At 46.0% G+C, this 15,111-nt stretch overlaps 1 protein-coding gene across 1 annotated transcript; it reads right to left on the bottom strand.

Annotated features, from left to right (window-relative positions):
* Positions 1-3,453: 3,453 nt before the first annotated feature.
* Positions 3,454-13,655, bottom strand: LOC122392525. The gene is made up of 8 exons (XM_043387481.1): positions 13,452-13,655; positions 10,440-10,661; positions 9,840-9,950; positions 9,090-9,512; positions 8,633-8,777; positions 7,466-7,623; positions 7,169-7,274; positions 3,454-5,836 (listed from the first exon to the last, which is right to left on the bottom strand). The coding sequence occupies exons 1-8, from the start codon at positions 13,452-13,454 to the stop codon at positions 4,599-4,601; spliced, it is 2,406 nt and encodes an 801-aa protein (XP_043243416.1). The 5' UTR covers positions 13,455-13,655; the 3' UTR covers positions 3,454-4,598.
* Between the last annotated feature and the right edge of the window lie 1,456 nt (positions 13,656-15,111).

Raw genomic sequence — 15,111 nt, 5'->3', positions numbered from 1 at the left:
GAAGCTATTAGCAGTCCGTACCACCGAGTATGAAGTTCACACTCGATTTTGTCTCTGAACTTGGATGCATTTTGGTCTTTTTATTGTGACAGACTTATGTGGATGATGATAAGCCGTCGAGATTATTTCTAAGCGTTTTGAAGAAAGAACGTAACTGCAGCTTCATTAAACATTAATGTGTAGAATGTAGATGGACAATGTGATTGCCGGCAACAGTCGAAGAACGAGCAAAAATAAAAAGGCAGCGCAATAACTGTTTTGGCAAGCCCGAACTACGTGTTCCATGATGCATAATTATATTATACATGGTAGCAGGTAACAGAGTGCATATCAGTGCAAGCTCCTACACACCTATGTACATCCTAGAGTCCAGCAGTGTCAGCAGCAAGAAGATGCCGTGTTGCTGATTGACATGACTTGCTAAGCGCACGCGTGTTTGAGGCTCCCAGCAAGCACCAAAGTGCTTGCTAGCAAGCGTTGTTAACCCGCCCCCACTGGGGGGGGGGCTATTTATAGCCCCCCTCCCGTTTTTCTGCAATAACTTCCAAACCGCTTGACGTATCGACGCTAAACTTTCAGTACCTTCGGCTGCATCAATTTGACACCTTGTGTCAAAATTTGAACTTCGTACCTACCATAGGTCGGCCGGAAATGACGTCAGAGTGACGTCATGTTCGGCCGATTTCGACGCAAAACATTGAACCACGGCAATCGCTCCCAAGAGCTCAGTTTTTAAGCTAGATCCAATTTCTTTGCATGAGAGGACTCAGAATAGACTGCGCTATCAAACTGCTATCTCGGATTTTCGAAATTTTGAAAATTTCGAAAATTTAAATAATAAAATTCAAAATTTATATTTTTACATTTTTTCAAAAAGTTTTGACTTTTCGAAAAAACCGGAATATATGTGATAGAACGCATTATAATGACTACCTCTAGCAAGTTTTAGCTAAATATCTTCAAAAATGGCCAAGTTATACGCATTATTGCAAAAAATTAACAATTATTAATTTTTCAAATCAATTTTTCAGCACGAATTTGACATCGTACGCCAATATAAATAGCACCATCGTGTTCCTGAGCTCAAACTGCATCGCATAGACACCTTTTTTGTTGAAAAAATTATAACTTCAAAATTTGACCTTTTTTGACCTGAAAGTGACCTGACCTAAGCTAAATTGACTCAAAATGACCTCGCATGACACAGACGACATCAAATTCGAAATGTTTGGCCTAAATGGACCATAAAACATGTGTCACGTGACCAACGGATGATATAATATTTTCGTGACCTGTGATGACCTGACCTTGACCTGAAAATCAAAGTACAAGTTTTGTACCCTCAGAGTATCTAGAGCATCTGTTCAGGAGTGTGTGAACCAAAAATGAGCCTGATCTGACTTGTAAGACGGCGGCCAGAGCCCAAAACGTGAAGAAGCCAAAATGCTAATAATTTTTACTTTGACCTGACCTGTGACGTCATCAGTGACCTCGAGGTCAATAAAATTAGGTTTCGCTCGACAGTTTTTCCGGGGCTATCAGACGCCGTTTGAATTTTGACGATCGGCCCAGTAGTTTCGGAGTTAGGAGGGGGGGCTATGAATAGCCCCCCCCCAGTAGGGCGTGTTATACGCAGACCCCAGTGGGGCGCGGGTTAAAAATGGAGTACATGTGTTTCAAACATAAAGCTTGCATAAAGCCATGCATTCGAAATAAAATCATGCATTTATGGAGACGTTAACACGCGCAGTGGAAGGGGGCGGGTTCCGCCCACCCCTCCTGTTTTTCGCCAATAACTCGCGCTGCAAACACGATATTAATGTGAAATTTCGGCTACCTCTCTAGAATTGAACTGCGGATCTTCTCGTGCAAGAAATAAGAGAATCGGGCCACAACTTGTCTTGTAATAGCGGTGTAAAGTCAAACATCCTGCCGCCGCGGCGGCGCGGCGGCGCGGCGGCCGGCGCTAGCCGTTACGCGCCGCCTGAATTGTAGACTGTGCCGGGGCGGGACGGTTCCGTCTTTACATCGCGCTCCCTACCGTTGATTATATTCGATTCGCGTCAAATTGTGTGAGAAGACCAAGAAATGTACAGGCACTCTCATGGTCAAAGAATTTTGAAAATCAGCCAGTAACAACTTGAGTTATGAGCGTGTAAACACAAAATTGTGATTGCCGCGTTTCCCGCGTCGGCCGATCCCGCTTCAGCCGGCGACATCTTACCCTTAGCAGGCTTCTAGCCGCCATATTTATTGTTGGATTAACTAGCAATTCACCATACATACTCACAACTCTATATTAGTTCGTATAGTGAAAGAAAAAAGAAAATCGGCTGGTAACTTTTTGAGTTATCGGCGTGTAAACGCAAAAAAAGTCACTCATATGGCAGATTTGACCACATTTGACCTCATTTGACCTTAAAGATATTGACCTAGGGTCGTGAAATTCACACACAACAGAGTTCCCTAAGGCTTTCACCTACTCTCCAAATTTCGTCTTTCTAGCTCCAGTGGGAGCTGAGATCTTATGGGGGGCGGCATCCGCCCCCCTTCCACTGGGCGTAGTACTCGCAACCCTTCCAATGCGCGTGCTAAGTTCATGTTGTGTGCATTTCATAAGTACTTCATAAGTATTCAGCTGAATGTACTGCCATCTCCAAACGACAAATTAGGCTGATACCTGATGGTCATTGTTCGTGTTGTGCAATGCGTACATACCTATTTGTTTAGTAAATAAGCAGTAGGTATGCAAATTGCACAACGTTGCAATTGATAATATCCGGTTCATTTGCATACTTTAAAAGCTAAGTTCTATTCTTCATCAATTAGGAATCCCTATTTGGTTCTCGCACCCTCGTAAGCAGCTTTACGCTGCATTAATTCATGTTGTTGTATTTATTATCATGAATTTGGCATAAGAATTATATGCGGTATGTTCATCCAATTATGTAATTGTTGTTTCAAGCTGAATTCAACTCATGCTTAGGTCCTTTTAACGTGTAGAACTTCGTCAGGCATTTGCCAATCAATCATGCTGGGGAAATACATCACACTGAAGCTGCTATACAAAATAAAAATGGTAATCCGTACTTTTGACGGTAAAAATCTAACGATGTCATTTCAACTTCAGGTAAAAATCGGACAACGTCAAGCTGCGGCTAAAACTACAACATTTGACAAATTTCAGTGTTAAGTGCTTGTGGCCACTGCAAAGCACACGGTGCCTCTCTTCACTCAACTGACCTGAACACGATGCTTGAACAGGAACGACTTGAACATTACGGCTTACGAGCTCGCATCACGAATGCATATTACGGGTTGCAGCTGATAAGGTGCCACACCATCTTCTCCACATCCAGAGAGTATGAAGGGCATTCGTAGGAGATGGGAAGCGTCCGCTTGAACAAACTCTGCGCTTACACACAAGCACTTCCTCGTCTTAGACATAAAAAGTTTTGCCCTTGTTCGTTTATTGAAGACCACAACTATTTTATTGCTACACATTCACATTTCACAACCACTATGACAAACTGTACGTCAAGCTAATAGTCAAAGTATGACGTGAAATGCACTACGTACTATGAACAGGAGGGGGTTTTATCTTTCGAAGTGTTTTGTTTGTGTTATTGCTGCGAGGTTATACCGTTACATTTGAATTGGAAACCAAAAGATACCTTGCATACAAACGAAGCTAGCGACAGGCTTGCACTTCTAACAGGGCGCATACATTATATTCAATCGGTTGCTCGGCTTCCAGACTACATTTTTACATTGTAACTATTGACAGAAGCACCGCATCCTCTGCGTAGAACTTGCCGAGAAGCAAGACAATGAGCTTGACTACGATAGAGGATGACGCTAACTTAATGATATGATAGAGCGTTTTAGTTTTGCATAGTTCAATGCGTTTAGGGATCTAGCTAGTATCAAGCAAACATCACAACGGCTGGACAATACGACCATGTAGTCCCATTCGGTATGACAGCCAAATCCACATGCCACATCAGCATACAATGCAACGTACAGAGCGTCTAAATAGGCATTGCACTTTGCTCTCAAGCCCACATTTTCTCAGCAAATCGGCAGACACAAATAACCATTCGAAGATCCGTCTCGCTTCTTCCGATTCATAACCATTAGTCTGAGCAGACGGTATCAAGTTGTATTCTACATATAACCGAACTCATTAAAATTATATCGACGTTAAAGCTACCTTTTCATTGCCGTTGCAGATCAATGAAAGCAACTTCTCGGTCACTTGCTCTTCGACTTGAGAGCTGATCATTGTTGTTCATAATCGCCACTCTACCGCCATTTTCGAACGTTATTAGACAACAATAATCACCTTTTTACACAGGAACAAGTGCATGGTTACCGATCTCTCATACCGCTACTTTATTCTCTTCTGAAACCGTCACAAGACGAAACACAAACACAAAGGTCGACAGGTCGACAAATCTCACAAAAGAAAAGACACGATCTACCGAGCCCAACCATCTCTTAGAATGTACACTCATAAACGCACGTACACACGACATCCTGGTGCTTCCCTGTCCATCAATCACCTCTTCTGCCCGTGTCTCTCGCAATCACCGCGCTCACTTTTTGGCGTCCTTCTCCATCTGAATGATCTCCGACACGCCCTGGTACATCTCCGTTACAGCGTCGATCTCGGTCAGACCCAGCCGGCGCTTGTTGCTCAGGTCAAACACCCCCTCACTGCTCTCCGAGTGCTCTCCGTGAGTGCCGCGCACCTGCAGACCCAGGCGCGCGCACTCTTTCTCCAGACGAGCGCGGTCGCGGCCAAGTCGCGGCAGGCGCACGTGCACCGAGGCGCGGATCGCCGTGCCGAGGTTGGTCGGACAGAAGGTGACCGAGCCCAGACGACGGTCACGGCGCAGCTTCAGGTGTTTGCCGAGGTTGACGAGCGCGGTGACGAGCCGCGCGTACACGCTGGTGACGTTGCCGCCCTGCTCCATGCTGATGATGCGCAGGTGGTCCTCCTCGCTCACCCAGACCAGGAATGTCTTGGCGGCGTTGTGGAAGATGCCGCGGCCCTTGGGCCAGTGTCGTGACGCGTTGGCAGCCTGCAGGAACCGGTCACCCTCCTTGAAGAGGAAGTGGTCCTCGATGAGCTGCTTCTTGTCCTTGCTGCTCATCCCGTCCAGGGGGTAGTAGGTGCCGGCCAGGTCGCCGGTCAGATCCTGCAGCACCTTCACTACCTCCCTCTCCATGTCGATGTAGTCCGTCTCGGTCATCAGTGGGTTCAGCGGATACTCCTCCAGGCTCCGCGCCGTGCGGATCCGTGTGCTGATGACGTACTTACCCAGCCTGGACAGGTTGCCGAGCACCTTGGTCAGCTGCTTCGGATGGCCGAACGTCACCGGTGGCTGGCGGTCGCTGGGCCCGAAACCGGCATGATACTCCTCGATGATCGGATCAAACAGCGGCGCGAACACCGTGTACGCGTCTCCGTCTGGCGCGTACACTCCCACACCCGAGTCCAAGTTCTCGACGCCGGAGCGAATGACATCCATCAGAGTCGCGCCGTGGCGCGTGCGACGACGCTTCACCTGCTCGAGCACCTCCGACGTCAGGTGCTTCCGCAGCAGCGAGGTGGCGTTGGAGCGCTGCAGTTTCTCGAAGGCGGTCTCGATCTCGCGCACCTCGGCGTCCGAGGCATCCTCGGTGAACTCGACGTCAGCTCCGGAGGCCGACACGCGACTCACACTGCGCGAGCCGCGGTCGTCCACGCTGAGGCGGCGGTCGATGCGCGAGCTGCGTCCGTCAGCGCTGGAGCGGCGGTCTGCGTGAGAGTCGCGTCGATTCGCCCCCGCTGAAAAGGGCCTCGGGTCAGCCGTCTGGATGAAGGCTCAGTTGAAGGTAGATGCGCTGGCTGTTTGATGTTTGAGCAATGTTTGAATGAAGTCAAGGTTGGACGTTTATTGGGCGAAGTAAGGCTATCTAAAGTGTGTTTTGTTTCAAACGTGTTGCCAGCATTAGGCATGCGGAACTTGTCCCACCATTATTTTTACGCATACTTTTGCGATGATTTTAATCGCAACAGAGCCCCAAGTACATATGTCATCGCACTTCAGTCTGACATTAGCAAGCTCTTGTATAATAACTGGGTGTTGGGAATCTGAGTTTGAGTTTTTGTTCTTTGAAGTATGTCTCTAAATAATGACAGTCAATGAAAGTGAACTTTCTATTACACCTCAAAAGCCGTTTCATAATCCATTAAGTTAACAGGTAGAACCTATTTTTGGAAGACCAGCAGTAGACAAGACAACAAAATACCTTTATCAACCCGCGCCGGGCCCGCGGGAGAGGTGTTTGGACGTCCCCTCCCTACGGTATTTCGCAGATAGCGCCGCCATTTTATAATAAGTTCTTGCTGGCTCCAAATAATCGTTATTTAATGCAAATGTCCTTTATAATGCCACTGAACTTCAAAAATAATAAGCTTCGTTGCCTTTGACCGAAATGTATCGACCAATACTGTTTAAGTTTGGAGCCCAAATGAACAACCATTTATTTTGCAAGAGGAGAAGATGCAATGAAAACGTGATTTCTTTAAAAGTTTGTCAAATATGTACATGTGCGTAAACTTGGACACGCTTGTGAGTTTATGGTGCTATGAAGTACTACTTACAATATAAATGGACTTGAATCTTGGAGGCTCGTTCAAAACGGCTGGCCCCCTGTGATGGGTGAAGATTTTTTAATTTGTTGGTGCTGGCCATTAACCAGCACATTAACTTTTTCGGTTGTGAACTACTCGACATGAAGCGTGGTTGGTGTAAAACTGCTTAAACTGTTTATTTAAGAAAATGTGCTCTGAATAGAAACGTGTGGACAGGTAACGATAAACATGCGACGAAAAGTGATCTAATAGCTGAAGCTTTGCCGAATTGGCAATGGGAGCATTCAGTGAACAGATAAAACAGACAGCACATATGTAAAAGTGGAAGCATTTAAATATCTTTCAATCCTCAACCGTCGCTGCAGACATTTTCCTTTACAACACGACATAGCCCAACATGACAGCGAATATAAAAGTAGCTGGTGTTGATTGGCTCCCGACATTGAACGTGAGCAGCTTTTCCCGTTAGTGAACAGGCGCACGGTACCGGCATGCATGGGAGTGTATTCATGAAGGACTCACCGTCAAGCTCGTCCTCTGAGTCGTCATAGCTGTCCGACTGCTGACTGACAGTGGTGTAGCGCAGGGATCCGCGGTGGTCGGCGTAATACTGAGGCTCCCGACCGCGCTGGAAAACGGCACGGTGAGGTCAGAGCAGGGTAACTCAGGAAGCAGCTTGACTCAGTTCAGCTTGACTCAGTTTGGCTTATTTGAAGTAAGGAATCACATTCAAGTGTACTTCAAAGGACTCGATGGTAAAGCACGTTGATGATCAACATGATTTTAATAAAAACAAAACACAACCCGTTTATGTACTACCTTGTCCTTGATGTCATCCCTGGCGCCGGCCTTCTGCAGCAGTTTGTAGACATGCTCTCCGTCGCGGCTGCCGGCGGCGTAGTGCAGCGGGGTGCGTCCGTTCCTGTCCTGGGCGTCCATCGTGTCGGGGAAGTTCTGCACCAGGTACCTCACCACGTCTGAAATAGCGGAACGAGGTGTTAGAGCTGGTGTTGACGTTGACGTAAAGAAGATATGTCAGAGCTGGACCCCTGAAATATTAAGAAGCAGTCAAACAAGCAAGTAAAACAAACGCATACACATTACACAAGCCAAGGCACAAACAAACCGAGTGCCAGAGCTGGAATTATAACAATGCTCGGAAGTTTATTTTACATATATGTGTGATTCTGACCGATCGCGTGAGAAAAGCTCATGAGATTACTCGTAAATTTATTACTGAAGTTGGGGCTAATGTTTTTGATAGATTGCGCTTCAAGAAAGCTTGGTAATGGTATTTTATGTGAAGGCTCCTACTCTGTACCGTATACAAAGCATTTGCTGCATAAAATGCATAATTATACATACTGTACCCATTGTCAGGGTATATTGAATTAGGCATTGTGACATTTCTTGTAAGCGGGCAAATTTATTCAACGTACACTTGCAGCAGGTTACAGCAGTCATTACTCAACATTTAGGTGAGGTATAGGTACATAGCATGCAAGAAATACATCAACAGTAAAAATAAGACAAATGAACATAAAATCCTAGTTACCTGATAGCTGAATATGCTGATAGTTTAAATCACGTTCTAAATGCTGACAGAACGCCAAGACCAGCACCACTCGTAGCGAGGTCAGGCCAGTCATTTTAAATATGCATATAGGCTGCTACTTGATAGCGAAGGATTCGTTCAATCGAGCCGTATAATAAAAAAAAAACAATCTTATGGGTACGTCTTTTTCATGGTGTACGATTTTAGACTTTCAAAATGTTTATACACCCCGATTTTAGTTGTTGAACAATTATAAAACGATGTTATGATCCTGTGAAGATCAACAGAATCATCACAAACGAAAAAAAACCTCAAGACTCGTCCACAATTTAAATCAAAATGTAAGCATTAAGCGCTTTCAATTTTCTTCCTTTCTTGCGTATAGACAGAACGTGACATGCACCCGGCGCAGCCTCCCACCCCCCACTGACCCGTGTTGCCCATGAAGGCCGCCCTGTGGAGGGGGTTGGCCCCGTCCTTGAGGGTCGACCCTGCCAGCTTCCTCCTATCCAGCTGAGCCTGAACGTCTCTGAACTCCCCCTCCTCCGCAGCGCGGTGGGCGCTCTCTATCTTCTCCTGTGGGAAACACAAGTTGGCCCGTCGGACACCGCCTGGGAAACTGGGGATCCATCATGAACGGCGACGCAATGATATTCAATTTTTGTGCCTATGAAGCAATACAATGTTCACACTTCACTATTAAGCGTCCTCATTTTTTGGTATGCATTCCATAAGAAATGTGTACTTAATTATCATTTAAACGGTAGGTATAAACCTATGATAATGATGTAAACTTATGGAACAAATTTGCTTATGCCATTTTCAGCTGCAAGACAACTAATGCAGACAGCCAAGACTCAGGGGACACGACCTGTCAGCATGACTCACCATTATGAATGGCACTGAATCCAGCAGCTCCTGCACCTCCGGGTCGGTGGCTCGAGCTCCCTTCAACTCGTCAGTTCTACCGGTCAGCAGCAGGCGCTCAACTGTGTCCATATCCATGTCCTGTCCTCCCTCTCTGTCGTCTCCGCTTCGCGAGGGGGCACGGTCGGCCCCGCGGCTCGGGCTTCGACGCGGCGAATCGACGGCGTGTGAAGTGCGTCGTGATCGACGCGGAGATTCGGCGGCGTGTGAGGTGCGTCGGGAATGTTTCGGAGATTCGGCGGCGCGCGAGGTGCGTCGGGATTGTTTCGGCGAGTCGGAGCGCGACGGGCGCGGAGCCGCGCCCAGCTTCGCGCCCTTCTCCGGCGTGGGTGGCCGCGACTCGTCGGACGGGTTGGTCAGGTAGTAACTGGCCACGTTACCCCGCTGAAACGGAGACAGAGGACAGATTAATAAATGAAAATGGGTGATTCAAAACTTATATGTATTTTTTTGAGTTATCGTTGATGAAGCTCCAGGAGCGAAATATTCGATCAATTTAAATAGAGCTTTTTTGGCTCCTATTTCGGTTTTATATTATGAGGTTACTGGTTACTTTTACATTTATAATAGTAAAAATGGAGCTGATTTCCCAGCGCGACATTGATGTTTACCTTGCAAACTTTTAGGGGTGCTCTCCTCACACACTGAGTCTTGGTGAGATATTTTCATAAAGAGACGTTTTCAGAGCCCACAGGTGTCTAAATTACTCACACTGTCCTTGATGTTCTCGTTGGCTCCCTTCTGAATAAGGTAGTTGTAGTTTTTCTTGGCCTTCTTCGAGTCACTCGCCATGGCGGCGTAGTGATGAGGAGCTCTGGAATCCTGCATAAGAAAGAGAGGTAGGTCACGGCGTAAAATTTTCGAATAACAGTGAGAACACAACCATATGATTTTTAGACATGACACAACGAACGAATGAACCCTATTAAATAAGGCTTTGTCACCATGAAGTGTCACTATACTCTGTTCCGTTTCAAGCTTGAAGCCGAAATGCCCTGCTGAAAGCAGTGCGTGATTTCTGTATATACAGCTCTTACATTATAAGACGCAAATTCTTGAGCGGAGGAGCGATCTGCCGAAGAAACTCCGACTGCAAGCTTGATATGGAACAGACTATAAAAGTGAATAAAATATAATTTGACTACTCCTGCTCGCCAATATCCCGAAAGAAGCGGGTCAATTGATTGTTTACCAGCATTCTGCTCTAAAGCCGATTCCAAATAGCACTACCATTTGTAAAATCGGATCACATTTGCGCTGTCGCACATAAGCCCACCGTGCGCCAGACCTGTCCCCGCGGCACCCGGTTACCTTGTCGATGATGTGGATGCCCGCCGGGTACCTCTCTGTGAGGAACTGTATGGCCGGCGTGTGGCCGTACCAGGCGGCCAGGTGCAGCGGCAGGCGACCGTTCTCATCCAGTGACTGTACCAATTTAGTCGACTTGGAGTAGGGACCCTTGACGCGCGACAGCTCCTTGATTTCGGCCACGTCACCGCGCGCGGCGGCGCTGTGCATGGCCGCTATCTGCTCCTGAGAGGTGCGGCAGGCGGGTGTGAGAGCGCTGGGCAGGATGGCAGAGGTGGTGTAGAAAGAGGGTTAACAGAGATGAGAGGTAGGTTTATGGAAGATAGGGTTGGGGAAGTTGAGGGAGAGGACTAGTAGTGACATGCTTTTTTTAAATAAGATATTTTTGTTTTCATGTTTTTATCACTTGTGTTATCTGTGGCCTTCCTCCTAATCTCTTTCTTTCTAATTGTGTTGTATTTGGTAGGTATATTAGAACGTAGAGGCCAGACCACTGTCGTGCATTGTATTGGTACTGCCTGTATCACACGCGTATGCTGAGCCCAGTGCAGTACGACGGCAGGTAGGCTGCACCGCACTACACCCGCGTCCTCCGGAACAGCATGGTGGTTAACAGCGCGGCGGTATACCTACATAAGCGGCGGATAGTTGAACCGTTCAGTAATTACTTCGCTCCAGCTAGATAACATACTCGATGCATGTATTGTATATCAAAGGCCTGACTTGAGATAGCCCTGCCTGAGACATAAAGCTCTGTAATACGATACCTACCATGACACGCTGGCATAGCTTGAATAGCTAAGCTATGCTTTCGTGTAAAAACGACATACATTACCTCCGCCACACTGATCTATCTTTTATTTTCTTTCACATGATACTCATTTTTAAATAAATTGTAACAAATGTACACAAATATAGACATCAAGTTTTTAGTTAAATGCGAACGAGCCAGCAAAATATTTTTAAGTTACCTACAATGGACGATTGATTGATGCGGATATGGAGTCTAAGCACTCCGCATGCATAAACACCCGAATTATTTTTCCCATTTTCCCGGCAACCAATTATTTACATATCGTCCAAGTAGCGAGTATCTATACGCAGATTCTATGGCAGTGGTCTTTCTCATTAATTCACACATATATATAGAGTAGAGGCTGACGGACAGTATTTGAGCATGGATAGAAGTAGAACACGAACGACACAGGACATATTACACATGCCTATCTTGAAGCAAACAAACCGTGGAGTCCAAACTCGCTATCTTCGGCCTCCGAGGAGTATTCATCCGACACATCTTCCTTTTCACCATCAGTAGTTGCCTGGACAGCATCCCCATCTTGTGGTTCCTGATCCCCGAAAGACGATTCGCCAGCAACAGAAATCGGAAATTCGGAGTCCGATGCTAAGGAGTCCCGGTCAGAAGCAAGATTCTCACCATTGAGACCTGTAGCCATCGAACTATCCACGAGCGCTTCGTATGCAGGGAGGTTGATTTCTGGATCCAATGCGGATGCGCTTTCACGCGGCATTGGAGAAGAAGGAGAAGCAGGATCAGATGCGACATGCTGGTCGTTTGGGACATCTGGAACTTCGGCTTCTGACATAGGATCCTCGGAATCGCTTTGTTCATCTGATGAAGATACCTCTTCTGAAGTGTTTTCTTCATTTTCAGACAATGCTTCATCGTCATCATCAACAATTTGCTCGTCGTGGTACGCATCCTGTTTTATCAAAAACAACTGCCTATAATCGGTCAAAGATTGTTGGAATTCGGACACAATTTCTCTGACATCGGAAACTGGCATCTTTAGATTATCGGCTAAGCCAGTTATGCCAGAACTCAGAGTTCTGACCTCAGAGAGCAGAGCCTCAACCTCTGGGTCACTAAAAGTTACACCGCTATCTGGAGAGGATGGTCCTTTCACTGCAAGCTCAGCTGTCGCATTTTTATCATTGGAAGCGCTGACACTATCACTAGAACCGCTCTGATGACTGGCAGAAGCGGCAGCGACCACCGCTGTGGCGGACTCTGGTGCCGTTCCACCTCCTCGGATTCTGATGACGTCATCGGCGCTTTTGCCGGCCGTCAGTTGGGCGAACATCTGACTGATGGCGTCAGCTTGTGTGACGTCACACGTGATGTCCACAGCAGCAAGTATCTTCGCGGTATCTTCCTGCGATGGCTGGTGCAGCCAAACGGAGAAAGCTGCATCAATCTCAGTTTAAAAAAGAAGGCGTATGGTATCAACTTTATTGGCAATAACATCACCAGAATGACAAATAATATGGCAGACATTCCTGCACATTTATAGCATAACTATTCTAAGTGCTCTTCATCCATCTACAGAATACAACATGATTGGATAAAGTCTTTAAGAAAAACGTTCGATTTATTTTTGGACACTCATCAATAATTACACTGTTTGTGAGAATCTCAATTATTAGAGCATCAAGGTTAACATTCTGAAAGGATTACAGAAGGATATCACACAAGCAAAAGCGCTATTCAATGCCTTAGAAGACATTAAGGAAAATTTGAATGGGTTTGTGATAGGCATCAATAGTGTCAAACTCATCTGTCATCGATAACCAGATGCAAAACACTCCAGATACAAGCACTATAATGTATTATTGAACGTATCTAGTGGTAAAATTAGCATGCAATGCTAGCTGCTTTAAATAATATACATTTGTTATCTGTGCACCAGTGAGACATGCTTCGATAAGATGCACTTGATGCCTTTTTGACAGAAAATGAAGTCAGATAATTACACTGTTTTTTCCCATCTTCTAACCATCGTCCTTCCAGCATTTATACAATTCACGCATTTTTCGTATCCTCTCTCTCTCTCTCCCTCTCTCTCTCTCTCTCTCTTGCCCTCTCTCTTGCTCTCTCCCTCTCTATCTCTCACTCTTTCACTCTCTCTCTTTCTCCCTCCCTCATTCTCTCATCCCCTTTCTCTCGCTCTCCTTTTCCCATTCTCACCAACCTCTCTCCACCCTCCATCTTACCATATAAGTGGGCGCCACCTTCAGAATGTTGCGGGCCTGCTCGTTCCAGGCGGTCTTGCCCTCCAGAGCGTCTCCATGACCGTCGACCAGCACCTGTTCCAGCTTCTCCAGGTCACCCTGTCTGATCCAGACGTCTACCTGACCCGGCGTGACGTCTTGCTCCGACAGACGTGCCTGAGCGGCCGCCGCTGCGTCCGACGAGGCCTGGTCCTGCCCGGTCGGCCAGACTCACCGTTACATCCAGATTTATCCTCAGAGGGGCACGGAGATTTCCAGTAGCGAGACTTCTGTTTTTGGTGCTTTTGTATATTTATGTCGTGCCAAGCTCGATAATTTGGTTACATTTCGAAGGTGCGTATTTATACTGTGCCATTGTGCTCTCTGATGAATTTTGTATTTGCCTTGCATTCAAGTCTACGAATTAGGTACGATGCAACAGCAAGATAAGTCGATAATTGTGAGATTTATATAGGTAAAATAAAGTTATAGTTATTGATATTATTGCAGAAGGAGCATTTAAACGTGCATTATCAGGTCGAGCCAACATATCTAAATACGCAAAGAGGTCATTTGATGCTTCATTCTTGACAAGTCATTCCTCCATGTTTTAACATTTTTAGCAAGAGCGATTATCACCTACCACAAGCGATTTGTAACGGAATCAAAGACACCGATCACAACAAACTTAAAATGCATCTTATTCTGGCATTTTCGTTTGCAAAGTTATATTCAAACAAGTAATATTTTTATTATGCTATTTCGACTTTGGGAAATTTAGCATTGATGACGCTTTTTAACCCGGCAGTTGCTGGGGTATTTCGCCACCCACCGTTTGCTGGGGGGGGGGGGCGTTAAACGCCCCCAGCCGATAACTCGAGAACCAATAGGCGCAGCGAAACGCACGAGGCGGCAAACGAAAGAACGCAACGAGACGCTTCAGATGAGTACTTTGAAGTTGAATTTTGAGGTCACAGGTCGGGTCAAGGTCAGGTCAAACATCTGAAATCGGGCTTTCAGTAGCATGGACTTCAGGACGTCGCAATGGGCGGCTCTCGTCATAAACTCTATCAAAACGGTGCACAATCCATCATATAAGGCCTACAAGAGTGTCAGCTCCATGTAGTGGTCAGTCAAGCATAGGTCAGGGTCAAGGTCAGGTCAACCGGGTAGGCACATATCCCCGAAAATCAAAACTGATATTCGCAGCCTGTGACACATGTTTTATGAGTAATTTGGGGCGTAGAACACGATGGTGACATTCATTTTGTCATATGTGTACGTGTTTGGCTCAAAAAGTTCAATTTAAGAAATGCATGTATCATGGTCGTGAAGCATTCACGAAAAATTGCCAAGAATCAGTTCGAGATTTTGGAAAATGCGGATCGATAATCAATAATCGAAGATAGCCATTTGATTGTTCATGGTATTGTCAGTCTAATGGCGTTTACAGCATGTCTGTATGTCTATTCTGTGATTTTATATGATTTTTTGAAGATATGCCGTTTTTGGTCGAAAACTCAGAAATCATGACGTCACTAAAACCTTGATATCTCAAAAAATTTCCGACCGATTTTTTTGAAACTTTGTCACAATACACTTCAATCAATTCCCTACAGGTACCCAAAATTTGGCGCGCCGTTTTTATGCTATGGCCCGGCGA

The sequence above is a fragment of the Amphibalanus amphitrite genome, unplaced genomic scaffold (assembly GCF_019059575.1).
Source record: "Amphibalanus amphitrite isolate SeventyFive unplaced genomic scaffold, NRLGWU_Aamphi_draft 000490F_arrow, whole genome shotgun sequence".
NCBI lineage: Eukaryota > Metazoa > Arthropoda > Thecostraca > Balanomorpha > Balanidae > Amphibalanus > Amphibalanus amphitrite.
The sequence above is the reverse complement of the archived record's forward strand: the minus strand, read 5'-3'. Positions and strand labels throughout refer to the sequence as shown.

Excerpts from the sequence above, each read along its gene's own strand:
- LOC122392525 (XM_043387481.1), bottom strand. Across the intron at positions 7,275-7,465 it reads GGGATGACATCAAGGACAAG|CGCGGTCGGGAGCCTCAGTA; the intron begins GTAGTACATAAA and ends GCCGTTTTCCAG. Across the intron at positions 5,837-7,168 it reads CTCAGAGGACGAGCTTGACG|CGGGGGCGAATCGACGCGAC; the intron begins GTGAGTCCTTCA and ends GGCCCTTTTCAG.